Source organism: Capsaspora owczarzaki (genome assembly GCF_000151315.2).
Source record: "Capsaspora owczarzaki ATCC 30864 unplaced genomic scaffold supercont2.2, whole genome shotgun sequence".
In the NCBI taxonomy this organism is placed as follows: domain Eukaryota; class Filasterea; order Ministeriida; family Capsasporidae; genus Capsaspora; species Capsaspora owczarzaki.
The window spans coordinates 2,608,514-2,629,854 of record NW_011887293.1 but is presented as its reverse complement, the minus strand read 5'-3'; the positions used below and the strand labels follow the sequence as shown (position 1 = coordinate 2,629,854).

Genomic DNA, 21,341 nt, shown 5'->3' with positions numbered 1-21,341 from the left:
TGGCTGTGTGGATTCAGCGCAATGTTGGCGTATCAGAGAATGACTTGGAGGCAGAAAACGCTGTATCAGAAAGTCAAGAATGCGAGTGGATGGGTCCAGTAAGAGAAAGACGAATCTATTGGAACAGAGTGATAACAGCGCATGTTGACGAAATGGACGGACAGTTTGAGCCAGCAGGACATTGGCGATGCAGAAGCGCAGGCGATTGCTCAGGCGCTCACAGAGAACACGACCGTGACTAGGCTCTCGTAAGTCAAACTTTAGCTGATGTTTGTGAATGGGTGATCCAGTGGAGGGCACTCAGAGTGCTCACTGACGGCGGAATACACAGCATGTACAAGAATCAGGTGTCCGATGCTGGAGCTCTTTCCGTTGCTCAAGCACTCGAGCTGAACAAGACGGTGAAGGAGCTATAGTAAAGCATCCGACTTTTGATTGATGCTTGCGAGTGGAAGCTTTCAGCGGAGGGCATTCAAAGTGGCTCACTGATCGAGGGGAACGGACAGCTTGAGTGAGAACCAGATAGGCGATGCTGGTGCGCAGGCGATTGCAGAGGCACTCAAGGTCAACACGACAGTAACTGCGCTTGTGTAAGCCATTTCACTTTGACTGAGCAAACGGGCGGGAGTGAACCAGCAGAGGCATTCACGGATGGATGAAACGAACAGTCTGCACCGAAACCAGATTGGCGATGCAGGGGCCCATGCGATTGCTGCGGCACTCAAAGAGAACAAGACGGTGTCTGTGCTCGTGTAAGGCATTTCACTTTGACTGATACATGTGAGCGGGCGATTAGCAGTGGCTTACTGATGGGGGGGGGGAAAAACAGCCTGTACCACAATCAGATTAGCGATGCTGGAGCTCGTGCGATTGCTGAAGCACTCAAAGAGAACAAGACGCTGACTATCCTTTTGTGAGTATTGATGCTTTAAGATGCTTTGAAGTTCGCCGAACTCATGGTAGTCGACATCAACAGCTTGGCGAATAATTTCTTGACGCGAACTGGAATCACCGCGTTCAAGCAACCGGGCAGTACCATTTGTCAGTTTAAGTAAGGCTCGGCAGGTTTATTGGATTCGTGTATGAAACAAGTCTGCTCAACAACCCATCCTCTTGCTTTAGCGAAATCTGGTTTCTGAGTAGAAGCCTTGGCGACCAGCTTGCCCATTCGGTTCAAATTGCAGCTAGTGCCCCGACAAACGCGCAGTCTCAGCCCTCTTTCGACCTAGATTTCGAGATTCAGCAATTGCGCTCCGATCTCGCTGTCAGGGATAGTTGGATCGACGTGCTTCAGCGCAGCCAACCAGCCTTTGGATCCTTTGCCGGATCCATCCCCAAAGTTCCTCTCGCAGAGCTTGTCACTGCCACGAATAATTTTGCGGATGATTTGCTGATCGGCCAAGGCGGTTTTGGTCGCGTGTACCGTGCCAGCCTATCCGGCCAACGCGTCGCCGTCAAGAGGCTGTCCGCCGAATCGGTTGAAAGCTATGCCACGTTTCAATTAGAATTGGACTCTCTGTCTCGATTCCGTCACCCCAACATCATTACCATTCTGTTTTATACCGAAAGCCACGATGGATATTGCTTGGTGTATGAGTTGATGCCAAACGGCTCTGTGCGAGACCGCTTGGATTGCAAGAACAACACTCCCCCACTCACCTGGACTCAGCGCCATCGCATTGCTGCTGATGTCTCGCGTGGCATGAAGTACGTCCAGACAGCCTTCTTCCCTGAGCATGTTCTGCTCCACCGCGACCTCAAGACGGACAACGTGCTTTTGGACGCGCATTTCAACGCAAAAGTTTCTGATTTTGGCCTCGTCCGTGACGCCCCACACTTCGATGAGCAGAACTACCTTTGCACCCAGAATATTCAAGGCACGCGTGTTTACATGTGTCCCGAGTTTGTAGCCGAAGGTCGCATGACCACCAAGACAGATGTCTACGCCTTTGGGGTTATTCTGCTGGAACTGGTATCTGCAGAGAAACCCTGCCCTCGGCTGATATCGGCGGCGCGGAAAGCTGTCCAATACCAGACCGTCATTGAGTTGCTGGACTCGGCCCTCGATCGAAATGCAGTCGAGCACCAGAGCGTCAGCGAGCTTGCCGTTCTTGCACTCGAATGTCTGGATGACGCTGCCGATGGACGTCCATCCTTTTGCGACATTCTTGACAGATTGCGTCTTTGATGGCAGGCAAACAGTTGTGTTGGTGTTTCAACGCTGAATCCGGGTTCAGCTTTTCGATTCTTCGTCACGCATGAGTAAATTGTCCATGTCTCCTTCCCATTTGTTTCATCGTTGCTTTTGTTGGGTATTGCGGACGTTCCTGGACGTGCTTGCATCTCAAGCCGTGGGTGCTCGACCCCGTTCGCTCGTTCCATTTTCTAATCACGAAGCACAATATTATCCATTCGCAAAGATGTTTTCCACTTGCTAGGTTGACAGGGCTGTTCGTTGTCCCATAAATTTTACATGTAATTAGCAGCAGCATACATCCCATTCATGCCATGCTCCATGAACACCTCATCGGAACCCTCGATGCGCGCTCGAGCGGCGTAGCGTTCAGCGTCTTGCATCTCCTCTTCCGCCTCTGTCCCAATGGTTCGGCGTGCTCGATTCTGTGCTGGACCATCCATCTGCTCGAACGACAATTGTCGGGTGTCTAACAAGTACTCCAGAAGCTGCAGAAAAGCACACAAAACAACAAGTCAGTCGAGGGAACAACACCCACAGAACCATACCGCTTTTGTTTTTCTCTTTGTTTTTTTCGTACTCGAAGCTTGTACTCGAGTTCTGGGGATATCGTGATGCAAAATCTCCGGGCGGCTAGTTGTTCCAAGGCATCACGGTACGTGATCATGTCGCGCGCCATCAGGTAGGCGACGAGCAGAGCAGGGCTGGAGGAAATGCCAGTCGAGCAGAACACGAGCACGTTGCCCCCGCTATTGATGGCCCTGTTGACAAATTGCTGCGAGTTTGCACAGCCCCACGAGTCAGTCCACCGAACAACCTGGAACTTGTCCGCAAACACACATCCAAAAACACAAACACTCACCACAAAGCTCGGCAACCAGGTTACGAGCCAGTTTGGTTTATCCTGGTCGCCTTCCTCGGGCACAAATCGTGTCTGTCTGCCTTCGTTGGCCGCGGCGTAGGCGAGTGCTGCGAGTTGCTCTCTGGACGAGCCGACGGGATTGCACTCGATGACATTCAGGATTGGCTTCAGGCCAGCGAATTGAGTTCGAAGCCAGTACGTCTCCATGCTCGTTCCCACCGAGACGAGGTGTGTAATGTTGGCACTCTCGAGCAAGGCGGGCTGCCAAAGACAAGTGCAGATTCAACAACAACAATGAAAATCAGCAATTGCAAGTGAGTGCGCCAAGCATCGCGAGACGAGAGACGAGAGACGAAGAAGGGGGCGCAGAAATTGAATGTCGCTCAGCATCCAAGACAAACAATAAAAATAAATAAAGTGAAACCGTTTCAAGTTTGAAGCATTTTGAGTGACGAAAGTGCTCTAGCTTGGCAATGTCCATCAGCCGAGGATGACAGACCGAGGAAATGGGAACTAAAGTCATGCATTTGCATTCGATCGCCACTCGACTGCAACGGAAGGAGAAGAGCAGACGAAAGAGAGGAACAAGTAAGCAGCCGAGAAACACACGTACGCTGTCAGGGCCCTTGACGCAGCCGAAGGGACCCAGGTAGATGCCTATGCAAAGGGTGCGACGAAGAGCCAAGGAGAGTAGGACACGGCCATGCAGCAGCGTGATGCGGAGGGGGTGAGCGAACGAGCAGCAGCAGCAGCAGCATCTTGCAAAAGCACTGAAGCAAAATGAGACCAGTCAGCCCCAATCCCCGCCCTCACTCTCGCTCACTCTCGCTCTCACTCTCGCACACCCAATCAATCAAACTGCCTGCCATTGGACATTGGGCAGCATAGGGCGGATGGAGCGCCACTCACCCGGTTGCACCTCCTGCATTGTGCGGCGCATCGAGTACGTCCAGTTCGGAGGCGTATGAAAGCTTGTCATTGCAAACAATGGAGACTGAGAAACTGAACACAGAACAGGCTTTGGCACAACAATGCACATGATAACTCAATACAAGAAGAGTTTTGTACTTTTTATTTGGTTTTTTTTTTTGTTTTGGACAAGTGTTGTGAGCATGCAAACCTCAAGTTCCAATGTCCGCTACACACACATACACACAAGGACAGCCGACAACAGTCGGTCGGTCGGGTGATTGACAGAAAGAAACAAGCACAGCGTGACAGGAAGCGAACGCTCAACTGTGGCACGAAAGGTGCAAGTCGACTCGCATTTGTTTTTCAGAGCGAGTAGGTCAGAGTGTGGTAGGAGGAGTTTCCAAGCTGGTTGGCAGAGCCGGGCGCAGCCAGAGCAAAGCCGAGGTAGACGAGGCCACGGACGAGGGCATCTACAATAGAGTAGCAAACGAATGTCAAAGAGTGAGAACAAGGCAAAAAAGCAAACCAGAATCAGAGAAGGCGATAACGACGGGGGGAAAAAGAAAAGCACACAGGAGGCCACCATCAATAAAATAAAACTAGAAGGGAAAAAACAAAAAAAAAAAAAGGCGAATTCAGAAACGGCTCATGTCTCCACGGCCTGAAGATTTTGTCTCTCAGTCTGCGTCGCCCCTACGGAGGGGTCGACTTCGGTTGTCCCTATCTTCGGTTGATCATCAGAATACGGCAAAAGGGGAAGAAAAGAAAAATGGGGGAGGGAGGGAAGACGAAAGGTTCCTTACCAGTCTCAGCGTTGGCGTCTACAAAAAGTGGCAAGAAAAAGAGACAAAGAAACAAGCAAAGAAAAAGTGAGAAACAGTCAGGCAAACAAAAAACAGAAAAGTACAGTTGGGGGGAAAAAAGGAAACAAAACATATTCAGACACGGCATCATGTCTCCACGAGCCAGAAGATTTTATCAAATTCACCCAGCTGGTAACGAGCCAGCATCAGTGTCCCTATCTTCGAAAATCCATCACGACAGAAAGAAGAAAACTCTCCAACATCTCAATCACCAACCGAAACACAGCCGAATCGACCAACACCAAGCACAAAAAAAAAAAGGAAAAATCCCATCAAACATCGAAACTCACCAGCAGACTCGGCGTTGCGGAGAACGACGAGCGAAACCTCAGTGCAGAGGTGGTGCTCAGCCAGGTCGAGGAGCACGACAAGGGTTTGCTTGGCGCCAAGGGCGGCGGCAGCCGACGACGGGGGCTGGATGACAAAGCGCCTGTTCACGGTGAGCATGGCCGTCCAGGTGGGCGAGTGGTGGTTGACCAGGTCGAGCGGGGCGGCGACAAACACCTTGGCCAGCTGGTCTGCGGCGCGCTGCTCGGCGCTCAGCAGAGTGGCAAAGCCGCCGTCAGACGGGGCGTTGGCAGCCGGGTACGACGTGACGCGGGTCTGGCCAAAGAGGGCCGTCGAGCCAGCAGCGGGGTTGGTCTTGGCCGCGCGGGTGTTCGAAGCGGCGGGCGAAGCCGGGGCGCTGTGTCAGATACAAAATGGGGTGGTGACTGCAAAGTGAACAAGCGGTGTGGTTGGAAGGATTTCTAGTTGGTTCTTTTTTCTTTTTCCTTTTTTTTTCCCCAATGACGCAATGCAAATGCATAGAAAGCAAAAAAAAAAAAAAAAAAAAAAGCAGGTTTTTTTTTGTTGTTCAAGCAAGTGCTGAAGCAGCGGACGCGGCTCGCAGCAAACAACCAGAAGCACATAAAAAGAGCAAAAGCAGTGCACATACGCAGCCAATGCGCACGCAATGGAGTGTGGACGGCAGTAGGAAAGCGAAAAAGCAAAAAAACAAGTGACGAGCTGATAAAAAGTCATTCGATTTTATCATGCGATCGCCCTTTTTTTTTTTTTTTATCTCGATTGAACAATGACTTACACGAGGGTGTTGCAGGACGACTCGAGTGCGGGGGGCGCCATGGTTGCAGAGAATGAGGTGATGAAATGGGGGAGGGAAGAATGGAAGGCGAAGAAGCGAAACGAACAACAGACGAAATGCTGAAGAAAAAAAAACCGCGTGTAGAAGGAAAAAGAAGAAAAAAAGAAAAAAGATCGCTAAAGCTTAAAGGTCCAGTCTCATTGATTGTAATAACAATGGTTGGATTGAGGAGACACCGCCGGAAGATTCACCCGAAGGGTTGGTGGTGGTGGTCGTGGGGGTGGTGCGGGACGCGCGGGGGAGCGTAAAGGCTGACAGCGTTGCTGTGTGGGGTTTGGTTTTGGGGAAAAAGGGCGAAAGTGACAAGCGATAACGCTAAGCAAATTCAAGAGTGAGCATGTTCTTAATCTGGAATTGCTGAAGAAAAGGTGAATGACAAGAAGATGAACATGAACCATTACTGAGGAAGCATGCTAGAAATGAAATGCAAAAGTATCCTGGACTTGAGAATTTCGTGAAGAACGACGAGGAAGCCCGAATCGAACGAGCCAAAGCGAATTTCGAGCCAGTTCCAGTCAGTTCGAGCCAAGATTGACCCGCTCCTGTACTAAAGCATGCTAGAAATGAAATGCAAAAGTATCCTGATCATGAGGATTTTGTGAAGAACGACGAGGAAGCCCGAATCGAACGAATCCGAATTCTTACTGAAGCGATTTTCGAGCCAGCTCGAGCCAGTTCGAGCCAGGATTGACCCGCTCCTTTACTAAAGCATGCTAGAGTGAAATGCGAAATTATCATGTCCAAAAGAATGCGGCAAAGAAGGAGGAAGAACATTGAAAGGGCTGCTCGATGCCCTCTTTTCAGCGGCCTGTAGAGTGAACAACCAATTACCCGCGCGCCATGAAACACCTCAATCAAATTCATAAATATGATTCTTTGTGCACTGTACTCATTGGATGGTGGATTACAACGCGACGCTCACTCGACTCGGCGCCTTCCCTTTCGCACCAACTTGAAACCACCTCACGCTTGCTCCAGCCCACAAGAACTCTCCTCAATCAAAAATTTAGAATGACGGCATGAATACAAAGCTATCGAGGTGGGTTGCCAGTGAATTGCGCGATGTCGGCGAACTTTTGACGACCAGAGCAGAAAAATAAAAACCAGCAACTGAAAATCGAAAAATTCCAACTTTTGAAACTGCAATCTCGACTTTTCGCCCCTTCTCCTCAATAAATAAATACAAAGGCTAATATACCATTGTACTAACCAGGCTGCCAAGCTAGAATGCTGACACACAGCGAGAAACGGAGGGAAAGGTTGATTTTTAACAACTGAACCGCGTTTCACAAACAGCGGGCGTTAAGGATCGACCAGGAGTGAACCTGAATCACTGCTGAAGCATGCTCAAGTGGATGTGAAAGCATTGTATGCGAAAGAATTCATGCAAGGGGCTGAGCCCAATTCTCAAAAAAAAACTTTCGACTTTTCCTGGAGCTCACGATGCCCGTTGCAGCAGGGCCCATTTTCATCGAACTGAACAAGAAGGAACACGTTCCATTCGCATCGCTGCATTTAGACCATTGAGTTTCGAATCATTCTTTTTGAATACAGTACACAATTTCACCTTTTAAACAAAAAACCGTCGTTCAAATATTCTCGTCCGTTGATAGATCTACATCTACACCTGTGCAACACGTTTTTTTTTGGCTCTCGACACTTTCTCCAACCTCCTCACTTCAGCGCTGGAGCAAAAAGCGACGCGCCTCGGTCGCCTTGTTAAATATGTGATCTTCACCGACAAGTTCCAAAAACCCGGAGCGGTGAAAGTACTGCTTGCTGGAATCGCGAACCTTGACGAAAGCGACATCGACGCCTCGCGAGCGGTATTCGACGACAATTTCCATGAGAATTTGCACACCGCTGCGCAAAGAATAACAACATCCGAACAATTACAAAGTTGAGTTTCTCGCTTTTCCCCCCAAACACACTCCAAAATCCCTCTCAACGCTCATTACCTGGCATCAATACTCGGCATGTCCCTCAAATCAAAAATGACTGCAAAAACCGGAGGCACAGACGGTTCCTGCGAAGGATGGACTTCCAGATTGCCCAGCATTTCAATTCTTCGCAACGCGTCCTTCAGCTGCACAACACAACAACCACAATGAGACCCCACATCAAAACCCCACCACCACACCTCCAACTCGAGCCACACGCTTACCTGGCCAGTGTTGGCAAAATACAGCGCCTCGTCAATCTTGATCACGAGCAAGTTTTCGCTATTGACGTGGCTGAACGAATCGACGGGCTTGAACTTGTCCGTGCCAGAGACGCCGCCAAGAATCGTCATACGCGGCAAGGTGGTGTGCCGAATGACGAGCACAATCGACACGGCAATGCCAACAACAAGGCCCGTTTCGACACCAATCGACAGGGTCACGGCGAACGTGACGAGGAGCAGGAGCGCGTCCCGATACGCACGCATGCGGATGATAAACCTGACCTGATCAAAGTGGAGCAACGCCACGGCGGCGCTAAAGACAATGGCCGACATGCACGCTCGCGGCAGGTGCACAAACAGCGGAAGCATGGTGCCGATCGTCAACACGACCACGCCCGCCACAATCACGCCCGTCATTTGCGTCTTGGCGCCAGCCATGTCGTTAATGGCCGATCGAGGCAGCGACGCAAACGTCGGGAAGGCTCCAAAAAAGCTTCCAATCAGGTTGGCAGCGCCCAACGCGACAAGCTCGCGGTTTGGCGACACCTGGTAGCCGTACTTGGCCGAGTACGTCTTTGCAATGGCGGAGGCTTCGACAAAGCCCACGACTGAGATGAGCGCGGCCGGCCCCGCCATGTCGGTCAGCGTGCTGGACGTCAGCTTTGGTGCGCGAGGTGTGTAGAAGGTGCCGTTGACGTGGCCCATGATGTGGACGCCATTCTCCTCGGCGTTCGTTTGCCAGCTAATGATGGTGCCAAAGATGACCACAAGCAGAATGCCGGGGAAGAAGCGTAGCCACTGCAGGTCGGGCCAGCGCTTGCGGGCAAAGTGCAAGGCGAGCAAGAAGGCCAGCGCGACAAAGCCGAACGCGCACGTCAGGCCGTGGGTCTCGTCAATATTCTCAGCAATGGACTGTAGTTTTGAAAAGGTCGAGGCTTCTTGGTCGAGATGCACGTGCAAGCCCAGCAGCCCGTGCAGCTGCTCAACCATAATGACCACGGCCGTAGCCAGGACAAAGCCCTCAACCAGAGGCCGCGACAGCATCGAGTCCAAAAAGCCCAGCCGGAAGAGTCCCAGCGTGAAAGTGAACAAGCCGACAAGCAGGCACAGTACTGCCGCATACATGACGCGGGTATCGTCGTCACCCATGTTTTCCAGCGCCGATCCCGTGAGGATTGCAATGACGGCTTCTGGTCCGACCGAGATTTGTCTGTGAAGAGGGTAAAAAAAGGGGGGGGGTGTGGCAAAAAAAAAGTAAGGCGAATGACAAACACACACACACACAAAAAAAAGGAGCAAACTGCGCCTCGTCAAAACCAACTGACCGGGACAGCCCAAGAAAGGTATAAACGAGAACAGGAACAAAGGCGCAATACAGCCCGTGAGTGGTTGGAAGATCGGCAAGCGCCGAGTACGACAGTCCCTGCGGAACAATCATGACGGCAATCGTCAGCCCGGCAATAATGTCGCTGCGGAAGTGGTCGAGGGTGTATCTTGGCAGCCATCGAATACTGGGAATGTAGTAAGGGGCGCGAGATTTGGCTGTTCCCCACATGGCTCGCACTGTTGCTGTACAATCCCAAAAATAGTGCGCGAGACATTCAGAATGCAGCGAAGTGTTCACCCAACAAGCGATCCGCATCTCGTTTGGGTTTGATTCGACTTACACTTCCAGCTCCGTGATGGGGCGCCACTCAGAAAGTCGTGATCGCCTGACGAGGTCTCGCTTGCGTTGGCGCCAATTTCCGTGGACTGCGCGAACGTCGGCTTGAATGTGATTGAGGTGGATGCAGCAGCAGCAGTAGCAGCAGCAACATCGGCAGAATACGACGTCGATGCCTCACTGCCACTGTTATTATTATTGTTATTGTTATAGCTGCTGCCTGTCGCGCCGTCGCCGCTCTGGTTGTTCGTGTCCATACTCGTCGGCGAGGTCGGACGGAGATACTCTTCATCGGTCATCCGCACGCCCGGCAGCAGGCTCCTTCTTGGCCGGATCACCCCGCCTGGCGACGCAGGGGCGATCATGTCCGTCCCATCGGGCACAGACACGGATCTGGCTGGGCGCGGATGGTCAGTGTGCGGGGATGACGCGCGCGCTCGCCCACCACCACCACCGCCATGTCCACCGTGTCCACCTCGACCTCCAGCAGCGCCGTGGAGCAGGCCCTGGGTTCCAATGTACATTTGCGACTGCGACAGTGCGTTGTTGTTGTTGTTGTTGTTGTTGGTGTTGCGCTCGGTGGCGTTGGTGGCTTGGTCTTCCATTGCCAGCGAGTCGCGCATGAGCAGCGGGTCCAGCTCGGTCCGATGGTACCCTGCAGCAGCCCATCACAAACCACCCAAAACAAAAACAGGCGTCCAAAGTGTCAATGCATAGTTGTTGTTGTCGCTGGATGAGGATGAGGATTAGGATGATGATGGGGGTTGCCGCAATGCCGCGTTTCCCAGCAATCGTCAGCCACTCAAACTCACTCACTCGCTCAGACTCACTCAAAGTGCAACAGTACATCACCCACTCCCACAAACAGGCGTTGTTATTTTGGCTCACCGAACAGTGGAACCCGATCGCTCATATCTTCCAATGCAAAAAATGACTGGAGTGACTTTTTCTGAGATTTCAAGTCTGAGCCAAACAGAAAAACAACAAAACCGCTCTCTTGTATTTATTATTCTATTTCGACATTTCCTACTCTAATTCTTTGAGATCAGTCCCCCATTCAACATCCATCCATTACAGATAGACGTACCAAATGGACGGGCGCAGTAGTGCTTCTGGTCAGCAGCAGCAGTATCGGACTGCCCCTGGCCACCCATCCTCAGGCTCAGGCTCAGGCTCTGGCTCAGGCTCTGGCTCTGGCTATGGCTCTGGCTCTGGATCATCATCAGTGCAGCCGCAGTCATCCTCATCCGCATCCGCATCGTCCTCGGTGTTTGACGAGGCGCAGTGGCAGAGCGATCTGCTCGCATTCAACCACTCGCCGTCCATCTTCATGGCCACCCGCGGCATCGACACGGACGAGTTCTGCCATCTGCTGCTCCAGGTCAGCCCAGAACAGCCTTTGTGTCATTGGGGGGCGACAGGAGGCGGGGGGAGGGGGGAAGACGGCCTGACGTTACGATCAGGCGCTCTTCTCCTCACTCCACTCTACTCACTCCATCGTCATACATACGGAATGACAATCTCAATTGGAGTACAAAACATACACTCGAATTCTGACAAAAAAGAAGAAAAACCAACCCCCTGGTCATTCTGAACTCGTTGCATTGAAAAATCTCACTTGGCATTGAATTTGGCTTCGATTGAACTTGTCACTGCAGATCTTGTACTCGGAACGCGACGAGGCAATCAAGATCCGACTGCTCGCGCTGATGCAGGAAAACTGCCAACTGCTCTTTGGCGAGTTTGCAAGGCTCGAGCACGCATTCGCTTCCCTGCAGTCCATGTTTCTGCAGACCTCCGATCTGTCCTTCTTTGTTCGAGGCCAGGTGCGTCTCATGCTTGGTTTTGGTTGATGTGTTTGGTTTTGGTTTGGGTTGGTTTGGTGTTTGGTTGGATTTGGTTGGGTTGGATTTGGGTTGGTTTTGCTTGACCTGGTTTGCTTTTTTGCTCGAAACTGACTTCATTCCCTCCCTCCCCCCTCTCTCTTTCTCCCCCTCCCCGTCTCCCTCTCCCAGATCATCGTCACACTCACAGTCATGCTGCTCGAGTTCAACATGTACGAGACGCAGCCAACCGTCTTCACAGCCTTCGTCTCCCTGTTGCTTCGCGTCGCAGCGTGCGTCAACAGCTCGGTGGACCGCGTTCTGCGCGCTGCCACGTTCGAGTGCCTGAAAGAAATCGAGCTGGCCTTCCCCGGCTGCCTCTGGTCCCGGTTGGGCCATCTGCTCGCCATTTGCCAGGACGAGGTGACGCACGTCTGTCAGCACGCCCTGACGCTCTTTGCAACCACCCTACGACACGCCGCGCGTGCAGTTGTTGTAGCGAGCTCTGGCTCCAACAGCGCAGCCAATGCTGGTGGCGCAGGAGGCAGTGCTGCGGCTCTCAGCAGCGGCGTCTCTGCGTTTGGCCAACCTCTGAGGCAGCAGCGACCAGGCACAGCACTCCCATCCTACCCATCGTTGCTGAGTATCGTGGACGATTTTGCCACCTTTGATCGGCCCACGCGGTGCAGTCGCGTGCCCGTTCCAGTCCTCTTTACCAACCTTTCGTTCCAATCCCAACAACAGCTGCAGGCGCTCCGCCAACCGCAGTCCACGATGGCATCAACCACGCGCTTTTCACAACAAGGACTTGGCGCTGCGTCGTCGTCGGACGCGCTGTCGTCCCCTTTGAACGCGGCTTCGGCCCTCCCACAACGCATCCCTTCCTTCAACCCGGCCATACTCACCCTCCCCCAAGCCATGCCTGCTTTCGACCAAGAAGACATCCCAGACACACTTCGCCTCGATTTGAAGCGCGCGCTGGCGTTTGTGGTGGACAACTCGTACGTGCTCACGCCCTGGTGCCTCGCCGCCTTGGTGCTGGATTTGTCCGAGTGCATTGCCTATGCGGGATTGACGCCGCGCGTTTTCAAGCCGCACTTCTTCCGGCTCGTCGCCACGCACAGTCCAGTCCTCATCCATTCCGTCATGCTCTTGCGCCTGCGGTTTGGCTCGGACATGTTTGAAGAGTCGGACGACGAGATTATGCTCGAGCGTCTCTGCCTGCTGGTCAACGATCCGTGCATTCCGCTCGAGGTAAGACTTCTTGCGGCGCGCTGGATGACGGCCTTCCCCATTCTCGATCTCGGCTCGGTCGCATCGATCGACGCTGGCCAGGAGGACGGCGGCCCACCAGACCAACAACAACAGGCCTACACCAACTCGTCCGTGTTGACGTCTGCGCGCGCCCTGTACAAGCGATACGCCTTGCTCCACCCGACCGTCTTTGACGAGTCTGCGCGGTTGACCACTGCGCGTTTGATTGCCATCATCGAGGGCGCCCTCCCGATTGGCATGGTGGATCCGGGTGCGTGGATTCGTCGCGGCCATCTCCGTCCGACCAACGACGCTCTCACCGACATTGTTTCCTGCTTTCACGCCATCGAGCGCGAGCAGGTTCACTCGCGCAAAGTCACCGACCTCTTCCGGGTGCTCTTCCGCATGTACATGCGCTTCCCAAAGTCCTTCTCGAGCGCTCTGCACTCGTCGCTTGTGGAACTCATCCGCCGGGCGCCACATCTCGCTTGGCACGTGATGGATCTCGTCCGCCGCGTGCAGCGACGATTGCCTCGCGACCCACTTCCCCCGCTCGTCCTCGACTCGTTGCACGCGCGCCTCGCAGCCATGGACACAAAGTCGTGGATGCGGCACTTTGATCGGCATCTTTACCTGGTCGGCAAGATTGCACGAGAGCCGACCTTGCCACCAGCCCCGCTACTCGACCGCATTGCAGCATTGCTCAAGGCCGGTATCGCACCACATATTCCCGTCAGCCAGCACGGCGCACTGGGCATTCCACCAGACATTTATGACGTGTCTCTCTCGCCAGAAGAGGCTGCGCTTGGCGGCGTTAGTCCTCTGGGCATTCGAACGACCAACGCCATCTGGACGACCTCCCCAGGCGTCAACATCTTTGGCTCTGCCCCTACTGAAGGTACTTTTGCATTGTCTGCAGCTTCCAGCATTATCTCGGCATCGTCCCAAATCATGTCCTCGTCGGCGTTGATTGGCGAACCAGAGAACTTTTACTGGGCGATTGGCAACACGATTCTGCTGGCATGCCGGCCCATTCTCCAGCACCATTCTGATTCGCCGCACGTTCGTCGCTCGCTCGGCTTGGTGCTAGATTTGCTCGCACATGGCCATGTGGATGCTGACATTCGCGACCGCGCTCGCTTTTATCGGTTGCTTCTCGATCGCGTCAACGGCGAACGACTTGCCCGCATTCTCAGCACAGGCGAGGCAGGGGCAGCGGCGGTTGCCTCTGCGGGCCAGCAGTCCAAGGCATCTTCTGCCTTTGAGCAAATTGCCGGTGGCGGCGGGGAGCTCTCGCTGTCGGCCATGGTTGCCGCTCGCATTGCGGCGCCCTCGTCCTTCCCGCGCGCCAAGGCCACCGAGCGCCTGGATGTCCAGCTGATTACAATGCACAAAATGCCCCATGAGCACAAGCTGCTCAAGCCGTCCAGCGTTGACCAATTTTCAGCAGCAACAGCGCACGAGAACGCGGACGCCAACAATGCCCCGCATCCCGAGAACTGGGATGTCGCCAAAAGCCCCGAGCAACTGTGGCAGGCATACTGTGCCTATCAAGACTCGCCTGACTTTGATGCTCGCGTGGCCATCCCGCTCTCGCTCTCTGTCGTCGAAGATCGCTCGTTACCGCGCGCCGTCACCATTCCCGACGATCTTTTCGGTGTGTCTCTTGCGTTCATGACCCCTCGGCACATTATTGCCACTCAAGAGTGTCACGTCCCTTATCTGAGTCGGCGCCCGACGCGTGTTCGCCGTAAGTTGAGAAGAGAGAGAGATTTGGGCTTGGGCGTTGCTTGACTTGTAGTTTCCCCCTTTTTTTCAAACTCATATTTATTTGTGTTTTCCCGAAAATCCAGCGCCAGCATCCGAACGCTTCCCTTACGTGGCGACAACTTTGGCGTATTTCGACATTGTCCATCCGTTGCCCGCGTCCATTTCCGTGCAGGCCACGTTCAGCACCGAGGCAGGACAGACATTCACCGGGCCCTTGAATGACCTCGAAATTACCTTTTCAGATTTGCTCTGTCCCGTGCGGCTTCCACCCGTCGTTCAGAATGTGAGGAGATGTTGCATTTTGGGTTGTGGTCTTGTCTTTGTTTGCTCTCTCGTTGTTCTTTGTTCTAATTTTCGCTCTGGCTTGTGTTTTCAGGCGCCGTTGTCCGTGTGCGAAACAGCTCTACAGACGCTCTTCCACGTGTTGTGGGACCAGATTCTGCTCAAGTAAGGCTCGAAAATTACGCGTCATTGTTGTGAATGCTTCTTTTGGTTGCCTTTTGAGCGCTCACTTTCCGTCTCTTTTCGCATAGGACCGTCTCCGAAGAGGGCTTTGAAACCGTCAAGGTGCTCGACGTTTCTGAAGAGCACTTGCGGCAGGCACTCGATAGGCAACTTGGCCGCTTTGCCGTCCCCACCTTGGCCGACCATCCCAGCGGTTAGTGTTTCCACCTGCTCACTACACACAGACACAGCTTTGAGCAATCGCACTGACCTCGGTTGTTTGTTTGTTTGTTTTCATTGTTGTTGCAGACCTTTGCTTCATGATCTTCCTCCCGCCTCGATTCCATCTCTTGCTCCGATTCGAGATTGGCAACGAGAGTGCCGTCGATCCCCTGTGCAAGTCCGTGGTGGCTCGTGTTCGCACCAGCCAGTGGAAGACGCTCTGCTTTGTCGATCCAATGCTGAACGCACTTTTGCCGGCGTCGCTTTCGTGAAACGCGGGGAGGCCTGTTTGTTGATTTTGTTTTTCCAAATATTGATTGAATTGAACATTGGATTTTTTGAAATATGTACCTCAGTCTGAGTTTTTTGGGGACCAAGTTGCGCGCAACTTTACGTTCGATTCCACGCGACATGGTGCCGCCCCACCATTGCATCCCAGGCACGCGGTTTCTCGTCGATGCGTTCCGAGAGTACAACAAGTCGATCAGTGCATCCTCTGCGAGCGGGAGCAGCGCAGGAACAGCGGCAGCAACAGCACCGCGAGTCGCGATGACGCGGACGGCGAGCACGAAGAGTGACAACGCTCAGTCAATGCCACCGGCTGCGCTCGCCACGGCGTCAGAATCACCGAGTAGCAGCACTAGCAGTAGCATGACTGGTATCGAAGTGGACGGCATCGAGCTAGACGACGGAATTGCTGCAATGGAGCCGCACTCTCACAGCGGACCGCTCTTCTTCCTGTCGCACTTTCACGCCGATCACTACGCGGGACTCACCAAGACGTGGCGTGCAGGTAAAGACAAATGATGATGGTGATTTATTGGGGGTCAACAACAATAAGAACCAATTCTGAGAATTTCGGCGTTCTGCCACAAAATTTCAGGTCCCGTTTTCTGCTCACCGACTACAGCCCGACTTGTCATCAAGGTGCTGGAGGTTGACGAAAGGTGAGATGTTCGTGGTTCATGTGCCTTTTGTTGATGTGGTGGTGCGACTCGCCAAATCTGAGCCAAATCTGAGCCACAATGTTTTTTTTTCCGGCTATCTCAGAATGATCCGACCGCTCGAGTTCAACACACCTGTCACGATTGACAATGTGCAAGTGACGCTGATGGATGCCAACCATTGCCCCGGAGCCGCCATGATGCTCTTCAAGGTTTCCAACGGACTGGTGTATCTGCATACTGGTGATTTTCGCTACCATCCCCGCATGAATGACTATCCCGCGCTTATCCAGGCCCAGAATCAGGTTGGTCACGCATCCCGTTTTGGATCCAAGCAGCAGCCTGCTCGTTCTTGACTTTTTGGTGCTCCCATTGGACAGATTGAGACACTCTTCCTCGACACAACCTACTGCAACCCAAAATACACACTGCCGGCGCAAGACGCGCCGATCGACTTTGTTGCAGAGACTGTTTTCAACATGATGAGGTCTGAGCTGCAACCGGCAGGAGACAATGCCGCTCTCCCGCCTGCGCCGAAACGAGTCAAGCTGAGCGTTGATGATGACGACGCTGCAGCGCATGAAAGCCAACGCCTCGCATCCGATGGCGACTTTTCCCGGGTGAAAACGCTGTTTCTCATCGCATCCTACGTCATTGGTAAAGAGCGGCTCTATGTGGAAGTTTCGCGACGCTGTGGTTGTAAAATCGTCGTCGACGAGCGCAAACACGCCGTTCTCGCGCTGCAAGAAGGCATTGACATGAGCATGTTTTCGCTTGATTGGCGCGACTCGCCCGTTCATGTTGTAAGCAATATTTTGCTTTTCGGGTTTTTGCAGTCTGTCGGTTTGCTGCTCGATTCTGACAGCTTGTTTGACCAAGGTTCCTTGGGGTTTCCTCGGCGAGATGGCACCTGGAGGCTGGCGATTCAATGCCAATCACAGCTTGCTCACAAAGATGCTTGCTCACTATGCGCCGCGATTCGATCGACGTAAGCGGCCTTATTTAAGTTTGGTGTTGGCCGGTTGGTTGGTTTGTTTTGCGGTTCTCAGTGACTTTTTTTTTTTCGTTCTCACCTCGGTCGCTAGTGGTCGCCTTCCTACCTACGGGTTGGACATACACATTCAAGTACGCCACGACGTCGGCAAAAGGTGTCAAGTACTCGCTCGAGCAGCGTGACAACATCCAGGTGTATTCCATTCCTTACAGCGAGCACAGCAGTTTTACGGAACTGCGACAATTTGTGTCCTTTCTCCATCCCAAGCGGATTGTGCCAACAGTCGTGGGCCGTGATGCGCCAGCTTCGAAGGCGGAAAAACTGAATGGCTACTTTGCTGATTTGGTGGACGTCAAAAGCCGTCGTGCGGACTTTCTCGCCCTGTTTGGCAATGGAAGCGTCGCCGCAGCTGATTCCGTCGGTGCTAGGAAAAGGAGCGTCCAGCATGACGATGCGACCACTGTTTTGTCCATTGATGATGATTCGGACGAGAACTCATCTGATGAACCCGGTATTGCGATTCAGCCAGATGACAAGTCGAAGGTTTCTTGTCCAATCTGCTCAACCACAATGGCCAGCTCCGAGATCAATGAGCACTTGGATTCGTGCTTGAACAGTACATCTCGACCACCGTCCGACTCGGCCCAATTCCGCCCTACAACAAGTGCGATAACTGCAAGTGGAAATACTGCAAGCGGCAGTTCTGTAAACCTCCACATCCCTCGAACAGCCGCTGCTTTGAACAACCATGATTCAGCAGATGATGCGAGAGAGGCATCCTTATCGCAGCTCGCGGCCATGTTACCTCCAGGCACATCGCGCGCGCGCCTTCAGCGACTGCTGATTCTTACGAGTGGCAATGTTCAACGAGCAGTCAATCAGTATTTCGACGAATCTAGTCGCTCGGGTATCGCTTTGTCGTCGTCGTCTGCTGCATCTGCATCTGCGTCCCCCGAGACTGACAAGTCGTCGCCGATGAAAGCGCGCCAGGTCGGAATTGCCGCAGCTTTCCTTGCTCAATCAACCTTGACACGCTCTGCACATGCGCATTCGTCCTCATCTGCCTCCTCTCCATCTCGTTCGCTCGACACCAGGCCAGTGCGCTTGGACATGCTCGACGACGAAAAACTGCCTGCTCGCCCCAACGAGTCATCGAGCAGCCAGACGCTCATCTCGGCAACGGCCGCTGTCCCTGTATCACAACGCGCTTCATTGGAAGTCGGTGCCCAAACCCCATTCCTGACGCTGGCTCGAACGTACTCGTCTGTCGAGGCCAACACAGGGCGCCTCACGATTACCGCGCTCCTCACTGACATGTTTCGTTCAATCATTGATGCTGCGCCGCAAGACCTGTTGCCTGCCGTGTATTTGACGACCAATCGCACATCCCCTTCCTACGAACCGGGCGATGAAATGTCGATTGGCGGCCACACGATGGTCAGTGCAGTGTCTGAGGTGACTGGAATGTAAGTTTTTCCCCTCCTGCATTTGTTGTCACAATACCTTTGTTGTTGTTGTGTCGTATGCAAGATGAGCCGAGCCTCCCTCCAAGCAACCTCTGTGCCAACACTCAAACCAATGGATTGTTGGATTTCCCTCAGGTCACTCAAGCAAATCAAGCATGAATACGAGACACTCGGGGATCTGGGAGATATCGCTCAGAAGGCCCGGGCCTCGATGCGAGTTCTGGTTGCGCCAAAGCCCCTGACCGTGTCGACCGTGTTTCGCACCATGCGGCAAATCGCAGAGATCAAAGGCAAGTCTTGGGATGCGTTTGGCAACGTTGGAGTTTTGCTTGGTGGATTCCGAAATTGATCGTTGGTGTTTGACATTCTTGCGATTCTGTTAGGACACGGGTCGCTGCTGCAAAAGAAAAACCTGATCAAGCGCCTTCTGGTGTGCACGCGCGAGGAAGAAATGCGTTACTTGGTGCGGATCTTTCTGCAGCACCTGCGCATTGGCGCAGTGAACAACACGGTTCTGGTTGCGCTCGCACATGCCAGTGAAACACGCACCTCGCCACTCGAGGTTCCCATCCAGACTGTGCTGGAGTCGCTGGCACGCACATCCGCTCCGGGATTGCGGCTTGAAGGCCTCCATGGACTCGTCTCGAGCTTGCAACCGACGGCAGATCGCTCCGACAAAGACCGGCTTGCCGCCGCAGCAGCCGTCCTCAAGCAATGCTACAACCAGGCGCCCAACTGGGAGATTATTCTCCGAGCCCTGCTCAAGGGTGGAGTGGCTCTTGTGGCACAAACGTGTCGCTTGCAACCAGGCATCCCGCTCAAGCCCATGCTTGGCAAGATTTGCAAAGACTTGGCCAATGTCATTGCGGAGCTGGATGGGCGCGACTTTGCTGCAGATTTCAAGTATGATGGCCAGCGCGTGCAGGCCCATGTGTGGCATCCTCGTCAGCCCTCCAACGGCCCCCCGCGAGTCAGACTGTTTAGCCGACATCTCGAGGACATGACTGGGAGGTTTCCGGATGTTGTCGAACTATTGATCGGCATGCTTTCTGCATCGGTCGCGGAGGGATTGCCCGGCGACTCGAGCCGGATTGAGTCGTTTATTCTGGACGCTGAGATTGTTGCCTTTCAGCGTAGCACCGGCAAGGTACTCCCGTTCCAGACCCTGTCGACCCGAGCTCGTCGAGACGTCACCACAAACGAACTGGAGGTTGAAGTGTGCATCTTTGCGTTTGACTTGATGTTTCTGAACGGCCAGTCGCTGCTCCGAGCGCCGTTTCGTCACCGAAACATGCTGCTCCGCACCACATTTGCAGAGCGACCCGGCTTTTTCCAGTTTGTCCCTCAAATGCTGTTTGGCCCCAACCTGCAGCCAGCCCTTGCAACCCCAGCAACGGTGACACGGTCTCTGCCTGACGAGGCGGCTGGAATGAGCTTTAGCGAGGATACCCGGGACCAGCTGATGGCCTTTCTCCATGACGCGATCAACGCGACCTGCGAGGGTCTGATGATCAAGCCGCTCGGTGCTCGCGGAACATTTACGGCTGACGATGCCGACACGGTTGCCCACATTGGTGTGACCACGTCCGACGCGGGTGATGCCGCTGCGCAAAGTGACGACGACGACGACGACGACGACGACCATGAAGAAGAATCAGAGAATGCGGGCAGGAAGGGTCGCACGGGCGATGCCGAAGAGCCTGTCTCGGACCAGACTAGCGTCCCGAATCATCGCCTGCGGGAACGCAATCCTGCTCGCGCAGCGTCACAGCAGCACAGACTCGAGGCTTTGCGTCAGTCAACGTACGAGCCTTCGAAGCGGTGTTCGAATTGGCTGAAGGTCAAGCGCGATTACGTCGAAGGAATGGTCGAGTCGCTCGATCTCGTCCCAATCGGCGCCTTCTGGGGAAACGGACGCAAGGCTGGCTGGTTTTCCCCGTTCCTTCTGGCAGCATACGACCCGGAGACGGAGCAGTACATTAGCGTGTGCAAGTGCATGTCGGGCTTTTCGGACGAGTTTTACAAGCAGCAACTGGCATTCTACACCCAAACCCCATCCCACAAACCAGAGGAAGGCGACGCAGCCGAGGGGAAGGAAAGCACGGCGGGGCCATCCACCGCTCTCGGTCCGCGAATCATCCCAAAAGCCAAGCCGTACTATGTCGTGAGCCCGCAGCTACAGCCGGATGTGTGGTTTGAGCCGTGTCAGGTCTGGGAAATCCGAGGCGCCGATCTGACACTGAGTCCAGTGTACACTGCCGCTGCCGGCCTGATTGAGGAGCAGCCTGATCGCGGTATTTCGCTCCGCTTTCCACGGTTTTTGAGGGTGCGGACGGACAAGTCGACCGAAGACGCCACGACTCCAAGTGAGCTTGCTGACATGTTTCGACGCTTTCGGCGGTAGAAAGTAACAAGAGTGTGTGGTTGAGATAGAAAGTCAGAACATGTATGGGCTTGTTCGTTGTACGCTCCAAGTTTGATTGCATCTGGCTGCAATAAAGAAGACACTCGAGTTGACACCTGGCACGCGCATACGTGTTATGAGCGAGGTGAGCGGGTTGTGTTTTTCTTCGCGTTCCTCGCATTCGCCTTCGATCCCGATGTCTATCTGCTCTGTTGATT

At 53.7% G+C, this 21,341-nt stretch overlaps 6 protein-coding genes across 6 annotated transcripts; 3 read left to right on the top strand and 3 right to left on the bottom strand.

Annotated features, from left to right (window-relative positions):
* Position 1: 1 nt before the first annotated feature.
* Positions 2 to 2,286, top strand: CAOG_01994 (hypothetical protein). The gene is made up of 8 exons (XM_004364805.2): positions 2 to 98; positions 165 to 248; positions 332 to 415; positions 507 to 590; positions 669 to 752; positions 830 to 913; positions 977 to 1,051; positions 1,123 to 2,286. The coding sequence occupies exons 1-8, from the start codon at positions 22 to 24 to the stop codon at positions 2,186 to 2,188; spliced, it is 1,638 nt and encodes a 545-aa protein (XP_004364862.2). The 5' UTR covers positions 2 to 21; the 3' UTR covers positions 2,189 to 2,286.
* Positions 2,287 to 2,433: 147 nt separating this feature from the next.
* Positions 2,434 to 4,049, bottom strand: CAOG_01993 (hypothetical protein). The gene is made up of 5 exons (XM_004364804.2): positions 3,966 to 4,049; positions 3,670 to 3,713; positions 3,057 to 3,317; positions 2,775 to 2,969; positions 2,434 to 2,682 (listed from the first exon to the last, which is right to left on the bottom strand). Exons 1-5 carry the CDS (start codon positions 4,033 to 4,035, stop codon positions 2,470 to 2,472), a joined length of 783 nt encoding a protein of 260 aa, XP_004364861.2. The 5' UTR covers positions 4,036 to 4,049; the 3' UTR covers positions 2,434 to 2,469.
* Positions 4,050 to 4,113: 64 nt separating this feature from the next.
* On the bottom strand, positions 4,114 to 6,311 carry CAOG_01992 (hypothetical protein). The gene is made up of 4 exons (XM_004364803.2): positions 5,916 to 6,311; positions 5,122 to 5,516; positions 4,772 to 4,789; positions 4,114 to 4,438 (listed from the first exon to the last, which is right to left on the bottom strand). Exons 1-4 carry the CDS (start codon positions 5,954 to 5,956, stop codon positions 4,332 to 4,334), a joined length of 561 nt encoding a protein of 186 aa, XP_004364860.1. The 5' UTR covers positions 5,957 to 6,311; the 3' UTR covers positions 4,114 to 4,331.
* A 1,180-nt stretch (positions 6,312 to 7,491) lies between these two features.
* CAOG_01991 (hypothetical protein) lies at positions 7,492 to 10,754 on the bottom strand. Its single transcript, XM_004364802.2, has 6 exons — positions 10,691 to 10,754; positions 9,807 to 10,457; positions 9,465 to 9,708; positions 8,140 to 9,349; positions 7,934 to 8,061; positions 7,492 to 7,838 (listed from the first exon to the last, which is right to left on the bottom strand). Exons 1-6 carry the CDS (start codon positions 10,713 to 10,715, stop codon positions 7,655 to 7,657), a joined length of 2,442 nt encoding a protein of 813 aa, XP_004364859.1. The 5' UTR covers positions 10,716 to 10,754; the 3' UTR covers positions 7,492 to 7,654.
* A 98-nt stretch (positions 10,755 to 10,852) lies between these two features.
* CAOG_01990 (hypothetical protein) lies at positions 10,853 to 15,643 on the top strand. The gene is made up of 7 exons (XM_004364801.2): positions 10,853 to 11,183; positions 11,461 to 11,628; positions 11,818 to 14,629; positions 14,733 to 14,932; positions 15,026 to 15,096; positions 15,183 to 15,307; positions 15,403 to 15,643. Exons 1-7 carry the CDS (start codon positions 10,893 to 10,895, stop codon positions 15,585 to 15,587), a joined length of 3,852 nt encoding a protein of 1,283 aa, XP_004364858.1. The 5' UTR covers positions 10,853 to 10,892; the 3' UTR covers positions 15,588 to 15,643.
* Positions 15,644 to 15,680: 37 nt separating this feature from the next.
* Positions 15,681 to 21,237, top strand: CAOG_01989 (ATP dependent DNA ligase). The gene is made up of 8 exons (XM_004364800.2): positions 15,681 to 16,108; positions 16,199 to 16,262; positions 16,366 to 16,564; positions 16,640 to 17,062; positions 17,139 to 17,247; positions 17,345 to 18,719; positions 18,855 to 19,009; positions 19,103 to 21,237. The coding sequence occupies exons 1-8, from the start codon at positions 15,727 to 15,729 to the stop codon at positions 21,121 to 21,123; spliced, it is 4,728 nt and encodes a 1,575-aa protein (XP_004364857.2). The 5' UTR covers positions 15,681 to 15,726; the 3' UTR covers positions 21,124 to 21,237.
* The last annotated feature ends 104 nt before the right edge of the window (positions 21,238 to 21,341 follow it).

Excerpts from the sequence above, each read along its gene's own strand:
- CAOG_01990 (XM_004364801.2), top strand. The coding sequence starts at position 10,893 with ATGGACGGGCGCAGTAGTGCTTCTGGTCAGCAGCAGCAGTATCGGACT. Across the intron at positions 11,629-11,817 it reads CCTTCTTTGTTCGAGGCCAG|ATCATCGTCACACTCACAGT; the intron begins GTGCGTCTCATG and ends TCCCTCTCCCAG. Across the intron at positions 15,308-15,402 it reads CTTGGCCGACCATCCCAGCG|ACCTTTGCTTCATGATCTTC; the intron begins GTTAGTGTTTCC and ends TTGTTGTTGCAG.
- CAOG_01993 (XM_004364804.2), bottom strand. The coding sequence starts at position 4,035 with ATGACAAGCTTTCATACGCCTCCGAACTGGACGTACTCGATGCGCCGC. Across the intron at positions 3,714-3,965 it reads AATGCAGGAGGTGCAACCGG|GCATCTACCTGGGTCCCTTC; the intron begins GTGAGTGGCGCT and ends CCCTTTGCATAG. Across the intron at positions 2,683-2,774 it reads AACTCGAGTACAAGCTTCGA|CTTCTGGAGTACTTGTTAGA; the intron begins GTACGAAAAAAA and ends GCTTTTCTGCAG.
- CAOG_01989 (XM_004364800.2), top strand. The coding sequence starts at position 15,727 with ATGGTGCCGCCCCACCATTGCATCCCAGGCACGCGGTTTCTCGTCGAT. Across the intron at positions 16,263-16,365 it reads GTGCTGGAGGTTGACGAAAG|AATGATCCGACCGCTCGAGT; the intron begins GTGAGATGTTCG and ends CGGCTATCTCAG. Across the intron at positions 18,720-18,854 it reads GTGTCTGAGGTGACTGGAAT|GTCACTCAAGCAAATCAAGC; the intron begins GTAAGTTTTTCC and ends GATTTCCCTCAG.
- CAOG_01994 (XM_004364805.2), top strand. The coding sequence starts at position 22 with ATGTTGGCGTATCAGAGAATGACTTGGAGGCAGAAAACGCTGTATCAG. Across the intron at positions 99-164 it reads AATGCGAGTGGATGGGTCCA|TTTGAGCCAGCAGGACATTG; the intron begins GTAAGAGAAAGA and ends ATGGACGGACAG. Across the intron at positions 1,052-1,122 it reads AGTACCATTTGTCAGTTTAA|CGAAATCTGGTTTCTGAGTA; the intron begins GTAAGGCTCGGC and ends CTCTTGCTTTAG.
- CAOG_01992 (XM_004364803.2), bottom strand. The coding sequence starts at position 5,956 with ATGGCGCCCCCCGCACTCGAGTCGTCCTGCAACACCCTCGT. Across the intron at positions 5,517-5,915 it reads TCGTCCTGCAACACCCTCGT|CGCCCCGGCTTCGCCCGCCG; the intron begins GTAAGTCATTGT and ends TATCTGACACAG.
- CAOG_01991 (XM_004364802.2), bottom strand. The coding sequence starts at position 10,715 with ATGAGCGATCGGGTTCCACTGTTCG. Across the intron at positions 10,458-10,690 it reads CGATCGGGTTCCACTGTTCG|GGTACCATCGGACCGAGCTG; the intron begins GTGAGCCAAAAT and ends GGGCTGCTGCAG. Across the intron at positions 7,839-7,933 it reads ATGCCGAGTATTGATGCCAG|CGGTGTGCAAATTCTCATGG; the intron begins GTAATGAGCGTT and ends TTCTTTGCGCAG.